This window comes from Chroicocephalus ridibundus, chromosome 10 (assembly GCF_963924245.1).
Source record: "Chroicocephalus ridibundus chromosome 10, bChrRid1.1, whole genome shotgun sequence".
Lineage (NCBI taxonomy): Eukaryota > Metazoa > Chordata > Aves > Charadriiformes > Laridae > Chroicocephalus > Chroicocephalus ridibundus.
The window spans coordinates 2,890,874-2,914,305 of NC_086293.1; the positions used below are offsets into that span (position 1 = coordinate 2,890,874).

At 40.4% G+C, this 23,432-nt stretch overlaps 2 protein-coding genes across 10 annotated transcripts; one reads left to right on the forward strand and one right to left on the reverse strand.

Annotated features, from left to right (window-relative positions):
* The first annotated feature begins 11 nt into the window (after window positions 1–11).
* MKRN2OS (MKRN2 opposite strand) lies at window positions 12–5,460 on the forward strand. Of its 4 annotated transcripts, none has more exons than XM_063348392.1 (4): window positions 12–271; window positions 605–654; window positions 1,666–1,828; window positions 4,722–5,460. In XM_063348392.1, the coding sequence occupies exons 1-4, from the start codon at window positions 27–29 to the stop codon at window positions 4,939–4,941; spliced, it is 678 nt and encodes a 225-aa protein (XP_063204462.1). In that variant the 5' UTR covers window positions 12–26; the 3' UTR covers window positions 4,942–5,460. The 4 variants fall into 4 exon arrangements, with proteins under 4 accessions (XP_063204462.1, XP_063204465.1, XP_063204464.1 ...); XM_063348395.1 differs by having other exon boundaries at window positions 33–89; XM_063348394.1 differs by lacking the exon at window positions 12–271 and having other exon boundaries at window positions 642–661.
* Window positions 5,461–6,693: 1,233 nt separating this feature from the next.
* TSEN2 (tRNA splicing endonuclease subunit 2) lies at window positions 6,694–23,070 on the reverse strand. 6 transcript variants are annotated; one of them, XM_063348178.1, is made up of 12 exons: window positions 23,052–23,070; window positions 17,771–17,966; window positions 17,019–17,100; window positions 16,245–16,281; window positions 13,845–14,376; window positions 13,653–13,730; window positions 12,987–13,037; window positions 12,163–12,301; window positions 10,391–10,427; window positions 9,641–9,752; window positions 8,934–9,023; window positions 6,694–8,459 (listed from the first exon to the last, which is right to left on the reverse strand). In XM_063348178.1, the coding sequence occupies exons 2-12, from the start codon at window positions 17,942–17,944 to the stop codon at window positions 8,400–8,402; spliced, it is 1,392 nt and encodes a 463-aa protein (XP_063204248.1). In that variant the 5' UTR covers window positions 17,945–17,966; window positions 23,052–23,070; the 3' UTR covers window positions 6,694–8,399. The 6 variants fall into 6 exon arrangements, with proteins under 6 accessions (XP_063204248.1, XP_063204246.1, XP_063204247.1 ...); XM_063348176.1 differs by lacking the exon at window positions 23,052–23,070 and adding an exon at window positions 19,014–19,175; XM_063348177.1 differs by lacking the exon at window positions 23,052–23,070 and adding an exon at window positions 18,868–18,942.
* Window positions 23,071–23,432: the final 362 nt, after the last annotated feature.

Here is a 23,432-nt window from a genome sequence, read left to right on the forward strand (position 1 = left end):
GGGCGGAGCGCCGGCCGGCCCCCGCCATGGCGAGGCGGGGTGGCGGGGCGGGGCGGAGCGCCGCCATGGCGGAGGCCGCCATCCTGCGGGTGAGGCACTGCCGGGCCGACATCTTCTGCCGCCGGCCGCCGGCGCGCTGCCCCGCCTGCGGCCGCCCCCTGCGCGGCGCCGGGCTGCCCGCCGCCCCCCTGCGCCTGCCCAGCCCCTTCCGACACGGCCACCGGCAGCCCCGCGCCTTCCTCCTGCGGCCCACCGCCGGCACCTTCCTGGGGTAGGGGCCGCGGCGGGAGCGGGCGGCCGCCGGGCGAGGGGGGAGGCCCGGGGGAAGGCCGCTTCCACCTTGTGTTGCCCCGGGCCTGTAGGCCCGGCGGCACCCCCCTGCCAAGGGCCTTTACACAGCCCGGGAACTGACTGACCAAACCCCTTTCTGGAAATAAAAGTCGCCTTTTGGAGGTTTTCAATAGGGCTTTGCCTCCCGCTCCATGCCTCGGGGCCAGGTAGCGCCGTGGTGGCACCTGCCCCGAGCCAGGGAGAGGGTCGGGGCCTGTGTGAGGGGGACGAGCAGTGCTCACAGCCATCGCCAACACCCCTCTCTTTCTTTCAGAGGATACGACGGGAAATCGGATCTTCATGTGGGAATAACCAACAGTCACGGTAAAAAGTAGTTTGTAGAATCATACAGTCATCTAGGGTGGAGGGGACCTTTAAGATCCCTGAGTCCAACTATGAACCTAACACCACCAAAACCACTTTGTAGTTGTTGCCTTTTAAACCACTGCCCGTCTCCCATACCTTGTATTTAGACCGTACACCCAGTTTAGGTCTGGCCGCTCCACCTGTGGTCATCTGAGTTACGTGGCAGTTACTTGAGAGCCATCTCTGCTGTTGCCACGGCATCTGGTACCTGTTCAAGATGCTGCAACATCCAAGTATCTGGTGCTTTGCTGCTGAAGAACATGCGCTTCCTCAGCATGCTGCAGGTACCAGAACCGGGAGCTTAGCTGTTCACTACAAAAAGAGTATCACGTAAAAATCAAAAAGTCTGGCGTACAAGAACTTATCTCACAGAGGTTCAAATCAAAGCCATACACCTCTCCTCTCGTGCTGAGGAGCTGCACAGGATAGAATTGACAGGCGACTTCTGTTCTTGACGCAGGGAAAAATAGAACCTAGGCAGCCTGCTTTTAAAAAGAAGTTTCAGGAAATGTTGACTTAAACACAGTTTTTGCTAATTCTAAAAATACTCCTAATTAAAATAAAAAAAATAAATAAATCCCTGCATTAAAAATCATATCAGGTTCTCCTAGAGCAGGCCCACCTTGCAAGATCTCACTTGAGATGTTTATTTAAAATAAAAGTGGTGTAATTTGGGGGTTTAAAAACTAAGTCTGGTTGTCCTTAAAGTTGCTTTCCTACTCAAAAAGACATCTGCAATTACATTGTAAAAAACAGAACAGGTTTTTGATAAAAGCAAGCGCTTCATTTCTTACTCTGTGGCCACAGGCGGCCACTGATGGGAAGCCAGGGGGTAGCTAGCCTAAGAAAGAATGGCAGTATGGAAAACTAGGAGCAGCTTTCATCACCCCCAAAAAAAAAAGGAAAAAAAAAAAGATATGGATGTGATTCTGCAGTGCCACCTGACAACCTGTTGCTCTTTATTTTCAGGCGTGGTGTATAATTACAATGAAGAGGGCATTCACAGAGCTGAAACTGGATGGGAACAGTGCATTAGTATCCCACTAGTACAGCCAGACATGTTTGGGCTTCTTCAGGATTGGGACAAGCTCCTAGAGGAATTTTCAGTGGGAGAGGCCTGGCTTCCTCACAGGTATGTAGTTTAAAAGCTGGCTGCAACAGGAGTTTTTAGTCTGGCGTGATAAATCGGGCTATTCCATTTTGGATCCTGTGAGGGTTGTGGTTTATGCAGAGCCTTGTTCCTGTAGAACACACATTTCTAACAAAGCAGTCTAAACAACACTGTCAGGCTGTCTTGAAACTTCGTGGCCTTGCTAACCAGAAAAAGAGTATTTTTAAGTCGGAAGTAACAAACTCATCTGATGGAATGCGAAAGCTCTAAAATAAGAGATCATTTTAGGGAAGTTTTCTTCAGCAATAAAAGAATTTTTCGTGCAAAAAACCAGTTCAATGAAACATTACCTTTAAGAGTAACGCTGCCGCGTACAGAAGCAGAAAAGTCCAGGCACAATTCTATAATTATTTCTTCTAGGTCTCAACGGTTCTAGGCGTATTTGCAGTTTCAGGCTGACCACACCGATGGGGTCCTTGCCCGGATCATAGATCCAGATGACTTCTTTGTTGTCAATGATCAGAAGTGGGGAACGCTGGCTCATTTCCAGCTCTTCCAGCTGGTTCGTAGCATTGCTTTGGATAGATAGTTAAATACAGAAAGACTTCCACATATTTTGAATGAAACCAGTATGTTTCAACGAGAACCTTCGGTTCTTTGTAGCTTTCCTTGAAGTTAATGCCTGACGACAGCATTACAAGTTACGCAGCCCAGTTAAAACGTGCGCTGCCAAATCACCGAGCCTGCTGGTGACAAAGCAGCCTGCTCTCCAAGAAAACACCAGTCCTCGAACTGCTCATCGGTAACAGTACAGGTCACAAACAGCCCGTCTGAGCACAGCTCTGTGAAGTGTCTAAGTTAATGAACGCAGACATCATCTTATATATAAAAAAAAAAAAAACCACAACAAATCGAAAGCAGGTTTTAGCAATTCTGTATGTGCTTGACTATAGAATTTCAGCGATAATATATTATCTCCCTAGTACCAGGAGATGAATTTGACCTAGAATAGAATTTTTAAGCGTCCATGGAACTTGTAAAACCAACAGGATTTGTGTGTCTCTGACAGTTCCCAGTGCCTTAATGTTATTACTAAAATTAACTCAAAAAAGCGTTGGTAGAAGGTGGACATATGCATGCATCTCTTCTACAAGCTTTTCTTTGGTTTTCCTTGGTCTGCCACCTCCTGACAAAGTGACCTACTTTTTCCGCAAATAGTCCAGTAACCACTAAACTGCTGAAAACTGAACTTTTTTTTTTTTTGTTAAGGTCTTAAATTAACTCCTCTGTTTATTTTTTCAATGGACAGGAACTGCGCTAAACTAATCCTGTAACCATGTAATCAGCCAAGCCTGATTCTAATTTTCTTGACTGCTTTTTATTTACTGGAAGGATGGTACATAACAGCAGCAAAGAACAGCGGCCGTGGCCATGACCAACAAGATCTTAAATTACTGAGAGATACTGGGTTTTACTTGTCAGGATATAAAGACATACTGCCCAAAAAGGAGAAGCTAACTGGAAGACACAGATGGTAGTGAGAAGTGTATTGCAGTCTTTTGCATTATGAATACAAAGATAAGACTGCAAACAAAAATGAGAAGTTACATGCTTTGCTTAATCGCGGAACCGATCAGTTAAGCACTTGTGTACACATAAGGCACCCAGACGTGCTGCGGTGCTCTGCAGGCTCAGCCCTGAGCTGATGAGCCGAAGTTTTTTCGGTGCGATTTCCAGATGTTTTGCACTGCACAGGGATGATGGCCACTCTTGAAGTTTCTCATAATTAGTTTTCTTTAGTAATTATTTCAGTAAAGTAAGTATACTGTTGCAAATTGCTTGCTTACTAAACAGGAGCTCGTAGATGCCTTTAACAAACCAGAAGAGCTTTGAAGAAAATAGGGAGGTGTCTGGAACTGGGCGTAGGGTCGCAGGGTTGCTCTTGATAGCCATAGTCCTCACATCTTGCAAAAACACCCTGTAAATTCCCAGGGCTGACAGGCAAGTCTCGCAGAAGGTTCCCTGTGACCCCACGGAGCTGCTGATAGTACAAGGCAAGGAATGAGTCACGGGGCTAGGAAGAACAAGGGAAAAATGACACGGGATGAGGCAACTACAGAAGCTTGAGGATTAGGCAGATGGCAAAGGGGAGTCCGAGCAGGTCTGTATCAAACGCACTTACACAGGGCCAGCGGAAAAAGCAGCACTACGTGGGGAGGGACTGGAATAAATTACTGAAGTTGTTAGTGGCCGACGTGAAACATTTGGGAGAATCTAAGAAGCATTCCGAGAGTGAAAAGAACAGGTAATTGCTATGTGCTCCTAGGTTAGGGTAGTGGGGGAGGGGGAGAAATAAAAAAAGAGGCAAGAACATTTTAAATGGCTACTCCTATGCAGTTAGTATTTCTGTCCTTGCACAATTGGCCCAAATTATTGCCAATGGGAGTTTGACTGGCACACCGCGTAGCAGTGGTATCAACGTATAAGCAATATAATTTACTTGATTTTAAGTCAGCTTCCAAGCTAATGCTACGCTTAAAGAAGTGCACATGGTGGCACACAATTAACATTACTGCTGCAGGAAGAAGTTTTGAAGATAACAGAGTAACAATACATGGAAGAGCAGAGGTTAACAAGGTAAAAGCCAAATAAGCATGAAAAATAAGAACTCATTATTGTAAAGTTGGCAGCCCTCTTTTTTTTTTTCTTTTTTTTTTTGTAATACAGTTTCTAGTCTCCATGGCTGGAAAATACAACTTGTGATGAATAGAATATATTTAGCACCAGCATTAAAGGAAAGCGGCAATAGTTCTTGGAGAGCATGCGCTTCCTTGTTTCACTCAGTTAAATATTCCTCCATGCGCAGTAATTAATGGGTTATCACTAACTCTTACTAATGAGATATTTTTCCTAGGTATGAAGAACATGACTACAACTGCTACACATACGCACTGGCATTCATTAACAGTGTACTGGCCGCACAAGGGAAACAGCAAATGAGTAAAAGTGAATTTACAGAGAAATTTGTGATACCGCAGACAAAGAAAGCTTCCAAATACATTACTCTGCATCAGGAGCTAACAGCTAACGAGTTCTACGTTGTACCCCTTCCCGATCAAGAAAAACGGTGCTGAAAATGACAAGTTGCTATATTAAAACATCTGCAACGTGCAATAGGAAAAGGAAGTCTTAAGACTCCAAATCTCAGGGTTTAAGATGCACAATCTACTTAATGTATTTAAAAACACAATTAACTTTACACGTTAACCTGCGCATCATGGAAGGATCGGGAAATTGAATTTGTGCATTTGAATGAGTAACATACATACAATGTACACACTACAGAAAATTTCTATGGGAACTATTCATACGGAAAAATGTTTTCCTATTTACATTCACTATATGCTCTGCCGAGGCACTTAATACCAGAAATCTTAACTGCCATGTAATTAAGGGTTTTAACAAATGAACTGTGGTAACTTAAGCTGTAGCAAACCAAAATGTTTTCTTCCTGTCACATCTGTTTACTGATGAGTGAAAAAAGGGAATTTGTGCTTGCGTACTGCTGAAATCCAAAGACCATGACTTAATGCAGATTCACTACATGCAAAGTTATTTTCCTTTAATTACTAATAAATATAACAACAAATAAATCCAGCCTCTTTGCCAGATATATTTCTTTTCCAATTCTTCTTTACATTTCGCACATTTATTCCTCAAACCAAGACAGATGCTTTATATTAAAAGATAATAATTTAATGTCTCTATCTGTTAGTATCTGTAATAAGCAACAGACTCCTCAGGACTTATCTGAGTTAAAATATTAGAACTTAACAAAAAGAAATTTAAGTTAAAATTAAAAAGACCCTGCAACAGCACTTCTACCTCAGTATGTAACACAGAAGTGAATGCTGAGATCAACATTCTGCAGTCCATCATTTTGTGCAATTTCACTTTATTTACTTACATTCTAGTTTAAGAAAATCATTTCACCTTTTTTTCCTTCTACTAATTTCTGCAAAGTAAGCTGGTTTTAGTCTAGATGCAGGTCCTATTTTCTCAAAGATGGAGAAGTAATCATAAATGATGGGGGGTTTGGCCACATCGAGTTTATACTTTTGTGTACACAAACTGCATTAACTCTGCCCCGCCAATACTCTCTAGTGCATGTATCACGCTTCACGCACTTCCCCCCCTCCATGCTCTTCCACTTCTTGCTAAATTCTAAGTTACAGCTTCTTTAAAAGCATATTAAATAATAATAAAGACACAATAAAGACAACCAGCTTGAAATGCACAATTCGGCTGCTGTTGGAGACCTCCGATTCACCCACTCCTACTGCAAGTCCGAGTTCTGCAGCTAGGGTTTGCCTTACCAAAAGAAGTTTGCTATTGGTATGCTATTTCTGAGTGAATCAGAACCCATACTTCATTTAAGTCCTGTATTTTAATTGGTAAAATGTAAATGCAATGGCAAGTACCAGTGCTATGGCACCACTATCTAATGGAAGTTTTTTGATACAACACCACTGAAACACGAAGTACAGCCATCTGCGGCTAGAGATAAAGCAGCTTGCGGGGAACAGTCAACACATACATACCTGTTCAGCTTGAAAACGCTGTTATGCAATTAACATTTTCATTTTATATCTTTCCAGTAGAAGTCGTATTAAATGAAAGCAAAGACTAGAAGATCTTCCACTTTGAGTTGTATGTAGCATTCATGACAAGGCTTTACAACCTAAGTCGCCTAAGTAAACAAGAATGTGGCTTTGTGTTTGGTGGGAATGGTCCCAGTTGATAGAATTTTTACTAGCCCTGGAAAACTTCCTGCGACCAGCAGGCAAATCCTCTTTTATAGTGAATGAAAAAGAGCACAAAGGAAATCCAAACGGTGCCATTGTCACCAGCTATAATGTATCCTTACTGTTGCAGCAAACGTATTCTCTCACAACACGGCAAAAAAAAATAAAGCTAAAAAAAAATCTTAACAGCACGGTGAAGCAAGGAAGCCTGTTATTCAAAGACTGATGGAACTCAAATGCCTGAGTCTAAAGCAGCAATACTTAAAATGTAGCGTAGCTCATACTTAAACCTCCTGGCTCAACTTGAAAGACAGCTGAATACCTGCTGGGTTGGTTGGTTTGTTGTCCAAACATGGCTTAGCAATAGCAAACATCGTATTTAGGAACCTGCAATCTACATGATTAAATCTTACTAAAAAGTTAGAAAAAAGCAGGCACCTAACGTAGCAAGGCAGAACTGCTCAGCGCTGTCCTATGCCTCACTCTATACAAAACGCAGCGGTGCCTCCCAGTCCGTTTTACAACATACGACAGGCCAGGGCAAAGAGAGCTACAAGCGCACTATGAAAAAAAGATATTTACAGACTGTTGTAGTTGCTGGATAAAAGAGACAAAAGCAGTGGTGAAACAGACTTGTACTTGCCAAGCTACAGAGGCTGACTTCCTCTCACTAGCTCAGCAAATCTTCCATTATTTTCTACACAGTAACCCACCTTCAACAAAAGCAAAGGGCATCGAATTGTGGTCGGGGAATCCTGCTGTCCTGGAGCAAGATGAGGCCTGTCCTTCCAAGGAGGAATCTCATGCTGCAAAGCCCCAGTACGACATCTTACTGAAATGGGGAGAGGTGCCCCGGCATTCCCTACTGCCTAACACCTAACATCGCTGTTAGCTGCTTAGAACCCAGAATTAATTAAAGACCTTGCACATCCTGGGAAGAGTTCCTCGATTCTACACAATGCTTGTGAAAATAAGCATTGTGAATTTTAGTTGGGACCCGTAAATTCAGGGTCTAAGCACCTAACAGCAACGTGTTACACTGCTCAATATTGCAACAGCCAGATCTCTCCCCAGATCTAAGTTTGTGCAACTTCATCCAGGCTATGAAGTCCAGTTTAGGTTGAAGAATGGTACCATAGGTATCCCAAAAGGTTAGCTGACTCACTGTAATTACTGCTGGTTCTTAACCAGTTTTAACTAGATAAAAACCAGCATTAAACTTGAGGACTATCAAGTTTTAAGTCCTCCTTTCTGAAGAAATGCAGTATGCAGTGCCGAGCTACAACACGAAGTTAGCCTTATAATTCCCAAGTTCAACTCTGAAGAATATGTGAGGTATTCCCAGAAAAACTGTTTGATCCCTCATTGCTTTGTCTTTCAGGCAGACGCTCAGGTTTTGGACTTCTGTGGCTCTGCAGGCCGTAGTGCCCATTCAGCACTAGTGCCCAGATCTGTCAGAATATTATAAATACCATTACTAACCACTGCAGTCTCGCCACCACTCACTGATACACATTTGTACGTTTAAGGAAACAAACAGGTATTCTGAGTTCAGACACAGCTTTAATTTCTTCCCCTTCCTATGCATTATTACAGTTCATTTACATTTTTCAATACAAAATTCTCTCCAGTAAACATGACATGCCTCATTTTAAATAGCATTTATACATACCAACTGAATATGTCGGTAGAAACTGTTGAGACAATGGTTCATCATGAGAAGATCAGGTGAAAAACAACAAGATGTGATTTTTAAAAAAAAAAGAAAGTTTTTCCTATACAGTCAGTTAAAATTCATCTTGCTCACTGCGCTCACGGGAAGAAACCCAACGACTCACAATCAGTTCCTGAAATACAAACCAGCAATTATTATGGAAAAAAAAAAAAAGTACAGCTAATCAGTGAGGGATGGGGATTAAGCCTTTAGTAAACTGATATATAATATGTGACCACTGAGAAATTTCAGTAGACGACTACACTGGTTCCTGAAGTGAGCTGGTCTCTCACACAATTTTCTCCCTTCATTTTTAAACATACATTGACCTTGCAGTCTCTGTAGGTATCCCTGTTTCCCCAGCAAATGCTTACATTCACAGTAGCAGGAACATTAAAATTTAGATTAGAAGACCTTAAGTCTTTAAAGAGCCTGCAATGCACTTCTCATGCCTTGGGGCATAAAGAAATCTAGTTATTTTATTGCAGCTATGTGTACAAAACCCAAAGCGTTCTAAAGAGCCAGCAACAGTTCAAGGGGGCTCTTGTTAGCTGCCCAGCTGCCCCAAGGCCAAGCTACACAGGCAAAGAGAGAAGTAATTACTCACCTGAACCTTAATTTTTTTCATACATTCTGGTGTCGACATCTCTTTTTCACTCATGTCAGACGGTCTAATCAAATAGCATAACATAAGTTCCTGTTGGTAAACAGAAAACATGAATACATGAATTTCAACTGATTTCTTTCTATACCAAGTTTTAGATTAACTAGAAATGCAGATACCCAGTTTCCTACAAGATGTCTTCTGCAAACCAAGTTGGCGAGAGCTGTGTAATAGGCATATCTCATTTTCCTTATCAAAGCATAATACTGCTGTAAGATAAACTAGAATTGTGACACAACACCTGAGCAGCACGGCTGTGAGCATGGGAGCACTAGGTATGAGGCTCTATCACAGAGAAAATCTTTTGGAAGCTTTCAGTTTCACTGTTCAAAAGAAAATCCTGGTAGATGGAGAGGACTTTAAAAACGGAAGCAGTAAGCAGGAAAGAAGTGTCCCTCGGGACTTTCTTCTGTTCCTCGCACAACTTTTAAAGTCCCTACAGGGAACAGAACTTTAATAAGCTTCTTGCAGAATTCATCTGGATATTGACACAGGAAACTCTTGTTTGCCTACTGGCAACTGAACGTGTTCCTCACCAGACTAAAACTAGAAGGATTCTCTTTCCAGCCTTACTCCAACTCCCTGTTCTTTGGAACTAAACTGTACATTTATAATTTAAAGCTATTTTTAAAATAGCATCTTACACTTACCTTAGAAGCATTAACAGTTGTTCTGTTCAACCCAGACAAGGACTTCCAGCTGAGCGGTCTGCAAAGAGGACCTTCAAAATTATCATCAACTAATTCAGCAATGACAGAGTAGCTAGAAAACAAAGCAGACAGGAAAATTCAGAGAAAGAAAATGACCATTTTAGGAAGATGGTGAAACTTAAGAATTAGAGCCTAAAAATTGGTGTTAAACAATATGCCAGCGTGCAGTAAGCAAGTTGTGAAACTTAAGTCTCTTTCTACTAGGAAAAGAGGAGAAGAGATGAAGTTGTGAGTATGCTTACTGACACTTTCCCTCCCCACCCTTCTGCTGATGCCAAGCAAACTCTTATGAATGCCAATCTGATATTTATAATCAATTTATTATCTAGGAATTCAACCTGACTAGCTAACGAATAGACAATTATCATCCCTTAAAAGATTTTTCTCCCAAATTACATAAATTACCTATATCATATATTTTTAAGAGTATTACTTTCCTAAGTGCATTCATCATATGAGTGCTAAATATGCTCACTGAAGGTTTTAATTTTTAATGTCTTACCACTCTTATATGAAGTCAATGAAATTGTGTTACTTAGTGCACCTCTGCTAAAAGGACTTTCCCAGTATGAAGGCATCTGGCAAAGTGTTTTGAGTGAAGAACATGTGCTTAACCAGTGAAGATACTAAATTTGTGTGAGAAAAAATTACTAATTTGAAAATAAGAAATTAGAAACATGAGTTTCAAACCTTGCATGATAGAAGGGGGGGCCTTTTCGATACAGCACTGAAATGAAAGAGAAACACCTTAGTTGGATAATCACAGAGTTTCCATCTGAGTTTAATACCTGGGTCCATAAATATTTTCAGATGTTTTGTAAGGTTTAATTACTCAAGACAAAACTTCAACACTTTTAAATTCTGCTCAGAATTAAGTTGTCCCAGCAAGTGGAGAGAGAGGGAAGAGACATAAAAAATCCCACAGGAGCAGCAGGGTGACTTCGGGCAGGGGAGTGGTAGGTAGAAGATAAAGCAGAAGAGCCGAAGGACAGTTAGCAATTGCCGTGGGAAAAAGTTTAGGATGGAATTTCTCTGCAATAGGCTTGTGTTTTTAACACTGTATTCATAACAGAAATTGAGCCACGAGTACAAGTAAAAGATCACAATAAGCCATTGAGTTTCTGTTCCAAGCAAGCAAGCATTTCCCACAAGTTTTAGGAGAGGCACAGGGCACGTATTCGCCCATCAAACCCACTAAAAATTCCATCTCTATACAAGAGTACACAAGAATCACTGCAGCTGGACTGTTCTAACTGAGCTAAATAGTTACATTTCCTCTCTCCTCTTTGTCATGAGCTTATAAGAGGGGACTGTCTTTAACTAGCACAGGTTTTCTTATACAGCTGGCTGTCAGGAAAAGGACAAGCAGCACTTCGTTCCAGTGACAACCATGATTTGCAAATTATCCATCACAAGCAATTGCAGTCATATCAATTCTAAGAAGGTACTTCCAAAGAACAAGAAGCTAGAGGAGCTCAGGAGTAAGAAGCCTGCTAGCCTAAATTATTCTGCTTCCTTTGTCTGGCACAAATCCAAAGGCAGTGATACGCTACACAACAAATTCAGGCCAGAACACAAATGAATGGTGAAAAAACTAGTATCAATTTCACATATACATCAGGTGATCAACAGCAAAACCCATCTACAACCCAAAGTACTAAGACCAGTGATGCTAAATTCAGCCAGAGCTACACACTGATGTAAAGGACTAGCTCAGCACAACCTCAACATACTGAAATGCACAAACCTCAAAATTCTAAAACTGCTTCAGTAGTATTAAAACACCTGCTGGTTTGCATGCATACGTTAAAAAAACATCTCCCTTCATGCACATTTTCCTGTAACAACAGGCATTACTGTACTGTTTATGTTGACTTGAGCTGAATGTAGTTCTTGAATTACTTAGCAAGGGATTATGGACACTACTAATTACTTCTGTAAGATTAAAAAATGAGCCAGTCTCTTCCCCCTCATACCCTCCCCGCCAAAAAAACATACAGAGAAACGGTCTTAACAGTAAGTTCAGCAGAACCTCAGCTTCCATTAGATGGGATAAATAATGAGATGCATGGACTTTGATGTGAATGGGGATCTAGATGCAAACCTGCTACTTCCAGAGACTGTCATGTTAATACTGCAGAAGATGTGTTTAGAGGGGGTAAAGAAACTTGGAAGGGAATTTCAGTGCAATCCTGTATTAATTATGAACCCCATGAAGCAAAACAACAGGCCTTTCGAGCTATCTCCTCGGCTACTGGATATGTGATGTTATACTCCACTCCCTCTAACTTTATTGCTAACCCAACAGCCTAGCCAAAGATGTCTTTTGGAACTGCAAGTAGCAAAGCCTGCTCCAGTTATGCAGCTCCTCATTACTTCATTCAGCTTTGGCACTGGAGTCTTGCACCGCCTGGAAAGAAGTCAGTTGCAAATGATTCAATTTTTTTAAGGAAGCTACTCACAGAGATCAGTTCCGTACTTCAGTCCGACTTTGGGGACCCAACCCTTGCTGCGGAAGTAGTGATACGCCATGTAAGTAGTTTTAAAATTGGGCTTCACTTCGCTGAAAATTTCCCATAGCTTCAAAATAGTTAGGGGCTCCTAAAAAAAAAAAAAAAAAACCACAACCAAAGGCATTAACGTGACTATGTTAATATTACAGGAGATACAGAACACTGTGTAGTAGACCATAACAGCCAAATATCAAATATCACAGTCCACTGCGAAGAACATGGATGTTGGGCAATAAAATACGGAATCCCTAAATGTAAGGCAGAAACCTGTTGCTCCATTTATTGATTTTTTTTTTAGCATTTCACAATCAGTCCCATAATGCCCTTCTTTAAAGGAAAATATGATAAATTTTAAACTAGAAGCATAGGTTTCAATTATTTTGTCATTACATTAACAGTAGCTTGATATACTTATAGATTAATGCTTAAAACTCCAAGGAATTCTCCTGTTTCAGGAAAGGGAGAGTATTCACCATATTATGCCTCCCATACTTGTTTTCCCCATATTTCCCGCCTAAGTTAAAACAAAAACCTTTCTCTACAGAAAGGCTGTGCGTAGCTGTATTTGCCTTGGTAAACAAAATTTTCAGACCAGTATTTCATGAACAGAAATATAATTACTTTTAAGAAACACTTCCTAATTACTCTGTTTGGTGTTTCCTCCTTCAGAATCAACAGCATAAAGTACTGCCAAAGTAGGTAAAAATTTCAGACCAAAACATATCTAAACTAATGGTATCCCTAGTCATCCAAAAATTAATCAAATCTCTTACCTCACCATAATAAATACTTAAACATCCCAGAGCATACACCAAGAAAAAAGCCTGAAAAAATAAACAGAATAAGTTTAACTGATAGCTAGACTCTTCCTGTAGTTTGTATTCCATGCAAGAACAAAGGCTGTAATTAATTTTATAAAAGAATCCTAATGTCAGAAAGACAAACAAGTTGCCTGAAAGTTTGAGATTTGTCTTCATGACCTTTACATTTCAATAGACACAGCACTACAAAAAAAAAATAAAAAAAAAAAATCTATGCATGTGCTGTAGAATCCTGAAGGCACTGCGTTAAAACTAACACACATTAATATATTTAGAAGCAGAACAATTGAAGCAGGATTTTTATAAATGTTATATTTTTCGTATTTCTACACTTAAGTCCTATCACTGGTCTCTTGGGCAGTGGGATTATCCATCTAAAGTAAATGGGATTGGACCCTACATAATTTTTTTTACTGTATCATGTATTATCACAGGTTATTAAAAATAAGTAGAATGACTAAGCCAATCTATGTCTTATTACTATCTATGTCTAAATTACTTAGGAGACACGGGAGAAGCCTGTACTTCGGAAATAGGTATTAAATTAAGTTGTAACATAGATTAATATTTACTTTTCAGATTAAAAGTAGAACAACTTGTACCGTATTTGAAACATACCTCTTCCAAGGTGAGTTGTAAATACTCAAAAATCCTAAATGGATTTCTTCTGCATACTAGTTTTTCCTTCTTGACAAGCTACAAGAAAAATTTACTGCATTACTACAACTTTAAACTGGAAAAAATACTGAATTCTGAAAACAGCACTGATGATACGATTTTTCTAAAACGTTAGGATACTCTGTTCCTTACATTTTCTTGCACATGAGCAGAATCATCTTCAGGACATAAGTCACCTTCTTCTTCCTCTTGCACCAATACATATTCTGGAGCACATTCTTTTGACTTTATCGCCTCAGAAGATCTTTGCCCAGTGTGCTCCTTTGCCTTGCAGCCACACTGCATGAGAAAACCATGCTTCTGGCATGAAACTTCAGCTATCTCTTTCAAGTCACTTTGTTCCTGTTCTTTAGAGCCACATACAGCCACAGGATAAAATGCCGGATCTCCTTCCAAACAGGCTTTCTTGTAGCCTTCGTTCCGATTCTCACAACTTAGGGCTACTGCGTTCCCAGTATCTGTAGAAGATTGCCTGCAAAGTTCTGTATTTTCTGTATTTGGGCCCATTCTGTTGCAACTATTACTGGTTTGTTCGGCTCCATCCTCTTCCAAAAATGGCAGCTCAAGAGGTTTAGTGTAATTTTCAAGAATTTTGGTAATCGAGCAGTCATCAAATCCTTGCTCTTGCAAAATACTTTTAGCCCACTGAACATGACACTGGTACCTAGTAAACAAGTAAAATAAATTAGAAGTTCTAGGGCATTACATGCTTTAATTAACATCCTAAAAACAAGCATCTTAAAAAAAAAAAAGAAGATTCAGCACAATTCTCAAAACAAATCTGAACACATGCCCCATAACTGCTTTGCAAAATACAACATGCACAACATAATAGGACTCCAGTCACCAGGAAGCTGCAGATGGCATTACTGAACATCAAGATTCTGCTGCCTTCTTTGGCTTCCTTTTGCCTTTTAAATTTAAATTTCTGTGGCAACAAGCACTGTTACCAAACGTTGCACAAGAACCACGCATTGACGACTACTGCTATACAGTTTCAAGAAGCAAGAACTTCACCAGGCAAAAAATTCCTCCTTCCACTGAAGCCTTAAGCGTGACTTCCCTGCAAAAATATCTTGGTGTCAGAGCTTGCATGATTAAAATACACAAGATGACTTTGCATTTAGAGCTCTCACACGTTTCATCTATTATACAGCTAACTACTGAGAATAGTATCTTCAAAACTCGGTTTTAACTATCTTTGAAACAGCAACAGCATAGCAAAACCCCTCACATCCCTGAGAAATAACAATAATCCTATCAGCAAGATACTAGCTGAAAGCTGCAAATATTTCTAATGTTTTTCAATTATGATGGAGTTTTTAGTGCCCTTTCAATTATTTCTCCTTGGAAGATAACATGAATACCCAGTTGAAGACATTAATCTGCATTCTGGGAAGTTACAGGTAGATGAGCGCAGCTGTCCTTATTCAAACCTGGACAACTTTACAACAATATTCTTTATTTCCCAAAGCAAAATCCTAACACAGCAATTACAGACCAGGTAATGAAGAACTACAAAGACAATTAAATGCAAATTTTATGTGTCAACACAAAATATAAGTCCCTCTGAAGTCTCATACTAAAGCTGTATAATTCAGTGCTGTACTTTTTGTTATAAAGAAATACTCCTCTTTGTCCTATGATTTAATTACCATATAATTTACACTCACGGATCTCTACTGAGACAGATCATGGTGCATTTTCTGCACCAGTGTAATTACACTTTCATTGATGCTCAGCTGTATTTGCTGGCACATAAAGCAGTCACAAAGGAGACTAATAAGAACGACAAGTGCTTCTGCACGTAGTAGTAACTGTAGTAGCAGCAGTAGTAATATTGGTACTGTTTGTCTTCCCTATAGTTGAGGACTGAAGGTGTGTAACTTTTAAACTTAAATAAAGTAAAATTTTTAGCATTATCATAAGATTAAAGCAAACAGAGTTACTAACTTGCACACTCTTACAGTTAGTTCATATACTATTTACGTGGAACAAAACAAATATGTGGTCCAACACTCTGTTTTGATAAATGTACAAACTAGCAATGTTAACAGAAACTATGAAAAAAAAAAAAGTAAAACATTTCTGTATTATACAAGTTCAAGAGCCGCTTCAGCCCACATTGTGATAATTCAATAAGGAAATGGAAGAGTTATTTTAAAATAGCCTGCCCCAGAAACTTCTCTTTCTCCTCCTCAGCTGAGAAACAGTTTATTATGCTTGATATTATTATGAATTAATTACCCATGCTACTATGCATGCACTCAATCTTGGCTTCTATTCAGCAACTCATACCTGCAAGCTTACATGAAAAACCATGTTGAATATCACCTACTCTATTTCTAGTTTTCCTACTGTGATGTACACATGATGTACATCACATAATGTGATGTAATTAAGTACAAAGAAAATAAATAGAAGCAAGTCATCAGCATTTATACAGACAAGAATCTAAAATCGAGTAAGATAAAATATAAAATAATCTGTTTGATAAAAAACCCAAGAATAAATTAATGTAAATTAACTTACTTTTTGGATGTAATTATAGGCATGTTTATGTTAGCACCTGTATAAAGAAAAAAACATACATTATTTCATCAATATAAAAATATTTTAATGTGATTTTGATCACTGAGGTTATCTGCAGCCTCGTAATTACCCCCATCTTCAATACTCTCTGCCATTTCGGTTCCACTTGTATTCAAGAAGGACACGGCAGAACCAGAAAAGGAACAGAAGTAACTGCCTGCACAAGAGGAACAACTAAATACACTATTTTTCTCCAGCCCATAAAAAGACAATTACAGAGAGATATGATAAAATCCAGCAATGTCTACTGAGACTTAACTGTCATGGAAAAGATGAATAAAGAATGACAGTCTTTCTACAAACAACCAAGAGCAGACCAGAGGTGACTGGCTATAAGCAGATTAAAAATTTCACATATCCTTGCCTCGACATTTCATGGACACTAAAATCTACATATTAAAACTGAAAAAAATGGACATTTTTATGAAGAAAAGTCCAAGGATGATACCTTTACTTACAGGCTTCCTAAACAAGTAATCAGTGAAGGCCAGGAGAACGCACTAAGGAGCTACTGACATATATTTCCTGGTTTTGCATTTTTCCTAGGTATCTTATACTGGCCATCATCAAGTACAGGGAGAGAGAGAGATCCTTGATCTGACCCAATAGAGAGATTATTTTTCTGTGTGTTTATAAACATACTTCTTCAATAAGTGAAGAAAGGTTAAAAGTACTATTACAATAGTGATAGAAGTACAAGCAGGCACAATTTACCTTGCCACTTTGTAACCAGTGAAGGATCCGAAATGCTGTACGCTGGTCGACTTCTTGAAAGGATACCTTTTCCAAAATAGCCCTTCAAAGAAAAGGAAAAGTCCTTATTATATCATCAGACAAAAATGAACTTCTTTCCAAATATAAAACGTTCACCGCCAAGAGCAGGTGAAAAAAATAACTGAAATTCTGCAGCGTTTAAGCTTTGCCTAAAGCTTGTTGTTTAGCTTCTGATAACTAGTTCAATAGTAAACACCGGCACTCAAAGATGTAAGCAGTGGAGGGTGTTGGGTCATTTTCCTCAATTCTAAGCATACTCAGACATAAGAGGCTTAATGTACCTTATTTTACTCAGGAAGAAATCACTCTGAAGTTAAAAGAATTCTACAAGCATTTATAAAACAGTAATATTCCAACGTCCTGAGCTTTAAAAACAAGAAAATGCTTTTGCAAGGTTACATAAAATGTTGAAAGGAGAAATAAATAAACAAACAAATATGAAGTCTTCACAGCTGTTTTTTAGTTCACACCGTCACTTCATTCTAAAATTTATTTGCTGGGATAAAAATTAAATACTTTTCACATTTGATCCAGAATATACTTTTTGTACTGATTTCAGGAGAGGAGGGAAATATGGCAGATTACTGGAGGCTACAGGGGAAAGAAAACATAAAGGCAGGCAGATGTTAAGTAGTATTATGCTTTACCTATATTTAAAACACTAAAAATAATGTGCAAACAGCATACACCACCTTGTTATAAAGCTGTTCAATATCTTCAGGGTTCCTCACAATAACATTGTTGTTAATGATTTCAGCCTGGCATATTCTGAAATCCTTGCCACCTACATCCACAGGGAAGGGAGACTCGTAAGACTCAAAAACTCTTCTTTTCCTTCTTGGGGGATGAAAAACTGCTTCTGCCATTTCCTAATATTAATGTCTCCTCCTAAAAAAGTAGAATCACAACATTTAATGTTCAGGAGTTAAAGTTCACCCATTTTTACACATTTCAGCAACATTCCCTTCCTAATAGCAAATTAAAAATAAATCCTACAGCTCAATCCAACTTTAATTCTTAACTATTATGCCAGACAAACATAATCAGCGATTTGCTGATGTTGTATGTTAATCTTTTTCTCTTTGGCATTACAGTATCCCCTAAAGACCAGGTAGGGGTAGTTTTTAGCCAAGAGTTTATAAAGTAAACTTCAAGATGAAAGGCAAGTACATAAACTGCTGAAGACGTTTCAAGAATAAAGCAGATGAATTAGTAGAACAGCAGAAACCACAGCACACAAGTGCCTAAATGTAAACTGTTTTTGAATAACTATGGGAATAAATTTTGAAGAAAGAGCAGTGGCTTGGCAGGTTTGCCTGCTTTAAACAGGGCACCCCTTTGACAGGGAGATCGGACAGACCCCGAGGCTCTCTGGAAGCGCAGGGTAACCTTCACCGACAGAACCACCGAAGTGGGGATGGAGGAGATTTCGTGGCTGCGGCTATAAGCGCCGTGCCTACAGCCCTGCCGCCGACCCGCGACCGGCAGAGAGGGGCATAAGCCCTGCAGAGAGCCGGGCCTGTCCTCCGTGGGATAACAGAAACCCACAGCCCACCGAAGAAGGCGAAGGCCCAGGCCCCGGCCCGGGCCTAGGCCCAGGCCAGGCCCGGCAACGCGGCGCCTCGCGCCCGCTCACTCACCCACGCAGTACCCAACCCGCCCCGCCGCCAGCAACCCCACCCGGAGCGAGGTATCGGGGAACAGGGGCAACCCGGCCCGACACCGCGGCTACCGGGCGGCCACAACCCGGGCGGCGCCGCTCGCCCGTCGCCATAGCGACCTCACGCACCCGCCGCCGCGCGCCCCCGGGCCGTGCGCAGACGCGGACGACCGTCCGCCGGCTTTGGCGGGCGGGCGGTCGGCCGCGTCTGCGCACGGCCCGGGGGCGCGCGGCCGCGTTTGCGCACGGCGCGGGGGCGCGCGGCATCTCCTCACAGCCGTGAGGGGACCGTCCCGGCGGCGGGTATCTCTGTGGTATCTCCTTTCCCCGTGTGGCAGGAGGCGGCGTCGGCAGCCCCGAGGTGTGAGCAGAGGCGAGGCGGGCAGTGTGTGGGGAGATGGGCCGTCCCTAGGCTGCCGGTTCAGGGGAGGAGGGCGGAGATGGCCGCCGTGGCGGAAGGATGGGGTTGCCCTGCGCCGCAGCGCTGCGTTCCTGGTTGCTGCTTGGCTTGATACTGTAGTCACGTCCGAAAACTGCAAACCGACCCGTGGTGGGGATTTGAAAGTAATAAAGCGAGAGAAAAAAAAAAAAGACATTTTATGTGGAACACCCATACTGAAATGAATGATGAGCTTCATAATGAGGGGCATTTGAGATACGGGGGTGGATGAAATTTTATAGCTGTGGGAGGTGAGGCAGAGAGATAATTTTCAGCTTGAAGCAATTGTTTTTGGCTCTGTAACAAACCCTTAACATGGCCGTGACTCATATAACTGCCTGGGATAATGCAATGCTACTTACACAACTTGTTAACAGAGGTAATTGTGATCGTGCAGCTTATTACCAGAGCTGAATTCAGGAGCACGTCGTAGTGCAATTAAAAAAAAAAAAAAAGTACCTGAATAAAAAGCAAAGCATTTTCACTAGTTAGTGAGGAGCAAACATCCTTTTTTTTTGTTTTGATAAGCACTGAACCTCTTGCTAGTTGAGCCTTGCTCATCAAATTCATAATTGTACATGCAACCACAATGCAACTGCTCTTTCTTATTTTGAGGTTATATATTGTGAGATGCCACTATCCAAGGAGGAGGATCAAGATATTTTGGCTCCAGGCAGACACACTCTCAGTAGAGAAGCCTGTCTGATTTTCAACAGAGACATCATTGAATTCAGTGATGAGAAATTGTAAAAATACATCATTCTTATGAGGTATTTTATCTCTTATTCCCATTTTCTGGACACACTCATGAGGCACAAGAAGGGCAGTAATGGTTATAACGCTACACAGGGAATGTGGCACAAAACAAGAGAATGCTAAGCTGGTGTTCTTGCAGTTATTTCCTGCAGCGGTCCACTTTATATAGCAGCTCCTGAGTGTTAATTTATTTTGAATGTTGATTCACATACAAAGTGTTGAAGCTAGACCACAGAGGACCCTGTTGTATTCCTGTCACCAAAGTACACAGCAGTGCTCAGATAATTTCAGGTTCATTCTTACAGCTCTACCATTAAAACACTAAAGTAATCTAAACTAAGAGTTAATCTAGGTAGCGACATGAAAGTAAGTATCAAAGACGTCACTCTTTTTCAAAATGCCATCTAAATTTTTCAAATCAAGTTGCTTTGAAATGAAGGTAGAGTTTATCTATGCCAGATATATCTATATTTTCTCATTGTGCAGACACATTACTATGAGACGTACATTGAAGTGGGAAGTAGACAAAACATAAAAGAGCTATAGGTCAGTTGCTTTCCTTCACATCTCATTATCTTCATACAGCCTTGAGAGGGAAACCGCACATACGCCATTCAGTCAATTAACTGAATCACACACATACTTCTTCAACCAAATATCTGCTCCTGTTTCTGATTACGAGCCCAGATTGTGCTTCAACCAGAAATTTTGCTATCTGAAGGACAAGCTCTCTTTGAGATGAGTCATGCCCATTTTTTTTTTTAGAACATCAATAATTGTACAGACACTTTCACAAATATCTGGATCTCCCTTTTTACGATGAGACAGCAAATGACAAGGCGGTAGCTAAATGACTAGGCCGTGGCTCTGAAAAGTAAACCCTCAAGATGACAGTGAATCACAAACAGGGAATGAGTCAGAAATGTCATATTGCTGCCAAGAGTCAAGAAGAGAGTGACAAGAGTGACCTATGAGTAAAGACTGAAATAACTCGGTCTAGAAAAGGTAAAATGGGCAAAAGAGACCATTGCAAAGAGGGAGATGTACATTGTTCTGCATGACCACTGGGAAATAACAGAAGGAGCAAGGAGATTATATTGCAAAATAATATTGTACCTGTGAGGTGAGGACAACACTGTCATTACCTGGGAGGATTGTATTGTGTCCATCACTGGAAATTTTAAGAGCAGGTTAGACAAACATCTTTCAGGAACAGTTCAAGTAAAGTTGATCATGCCTTGAGACAAGGGACTGCACTAAAAGCACAGAAAATCCCATTCATGAGAGTTTTCAGGATTTATCCTTCCAGGAGGTTTTCTGATCTCTGCAGTGCGGCAGAAAATGTGATACTCTATACTGCCCTACAGAGGCTGAAAGCCTGCAGCTTTTGTTAAATCGTCTTTCAGCTTTCCATTTCTGTTTTGCAGTCTTTTGGTTCAGAAATGTCATTATAAGAACAGACTGTTTCATGTTGTCCCTGGCTGATGCGTTGCTTCTAATGCAGAGTAGTGGATTGCTTACTATTTCTTGATACTCAGCTGAATTATTCCGTTGCACTTTACTAAATTAAGGTCCAAACCAATGTCAGCTTTCTGAAAAAAACTAATATGACCCTCTTTTTCCAAATCATGATGAGAACAACTTGGTTGTAACCCTTCAGTCCTACAAACGCATCGCCTTAAACTTTGACACAGTTGCCTCTGCTGCACAGTTTTCAGTTGTTCGTTGCCTGACTCTCAATGTCCTGATGTTTACATTGCCAACCCCAGAATTTCCTACAGCATGGTCCCATTTGGGGACACTAGTGCATACATACTAGTCCCCCTGAACTAGCAGTATGTCTTCCCAGGGGGAAGCGTCTAGCTTCTGCTCTGTGTTGTTAGAGGATTCCTCAGTCGGTGATAGAGGAGTAGAACTGAAATATAGTTACAGTGGAAAGACATGCTCTTACCATCAGGCTTATTAAACTCTTTCTGTGACCACGTACACAGTAATATCTGTTTAAATCTACATAAGCATTTGCAATTATGTACTCTCAGCCTTTCTGTCGTTTATTGTGTCCTTCCACAATAACTTATATTACAAAGTTTGTCTGGAATCATTCAGATGAAACATTCCCTTTATACAATAAGAGTTTGTTTAGCATTATATTAACTAATATTTAACATTGTTTATGTTAAATTAACTGTTTTTAACTGATTTTCATGCTATGAAGATTCTACTGCTCGTAAAATTGTGATATGCAGGAAAGTGCTAAGGAGTTTTGTTATCCAAGGTGTTTGTTTTCTGGATGTTTGGGGACTTTTATAGGGAGATGGGAAGCTAATTCCCAGTCCTATCTCAGCCAAAACATACAGGCCAGGTACTCTTTAAATACATATTTTACATTCTTATGCTTATTAAAAGAAACAGAAATGTCAGCCGGTAAAACTATTTGTCTATGTAGCACTCTCAAGGAAGTTAGTCATAAAATCGTAAAAGAATGACCTCTTATTCTAGTGTCGGTAGGTAATTTTGGGTTGCATACCAAAAAAAAAACCCAAACAGTTTTGCATAGAATCCTATGAAATTCAAGTCATGATTCATCATTATGTTCATTTTTGTCTCAGGTTTCCACAGAATGTTCCTGTAAAGTTTTCTTATCACATACTCCTTGTAGCCCGCCAAAGAAACATGGTAACATTTTCTTTTCAATGGATCCTTTCTCACAAGGTGATTTGAACAGTAGTTGGAGGATGGGCTGTAGTTATTTACATTAGCCAGTTCCAGTTTCCCCAGACTGACAGAAATTCCCATGGAAATTCTGGTTACATTAACTTTGACAGAGATACAGGACTGTTTTTGGAAACTTTAAAAAAAACAACTAGGGAATAGTTTTCATTTTTATTAATATGCAGTATCTTCATTTTGTTTATTAAAGAAATAAATCAAGGTTAGTTTCTGCTTAGTTTCAGATGGTTTTCACAGGAGACCAAAAAAGAGAAGTCAGACAAATATTGGCCAAGCGTCAACCCAGTAAGAAATCCCATAATAGCAGAAATCCCGAGATGGACGGTAATACAGTGAATAGCATGAGAAAAGAGAGCATTAAAAATGAGTATGTAGTTAGCATACTTACTTTAGACATGGAAAATGATTTTGTGTTCTTGGAGATTAAACACACTTTGAGGAATTCTGACAGAACCATTTGATCCTGCTGACATCCCAACACATTGGTGTCTCTCTGCAGACATCACAGTGCACCGTGTCACTTTTTTGTCCTCATAGCTAGCTCTCAATTTATATTACAAACTATATGTGTTTGAAACTCTAAACCTTAATTTTCACTGCATCAAGGCTTTCAACACCCCCGAAATTATCACTTTCCTTCTCCCCATGGAAACTAATGCAAAAGGTCCGAGCTTTCATTCAGGGGAAATTAAGGGCACTTCCAGCCTCAGATTTTTGCCCATCCCTTGACCTCCCATATCAGATTTATTTATCTTCTGTTGAAGAAACA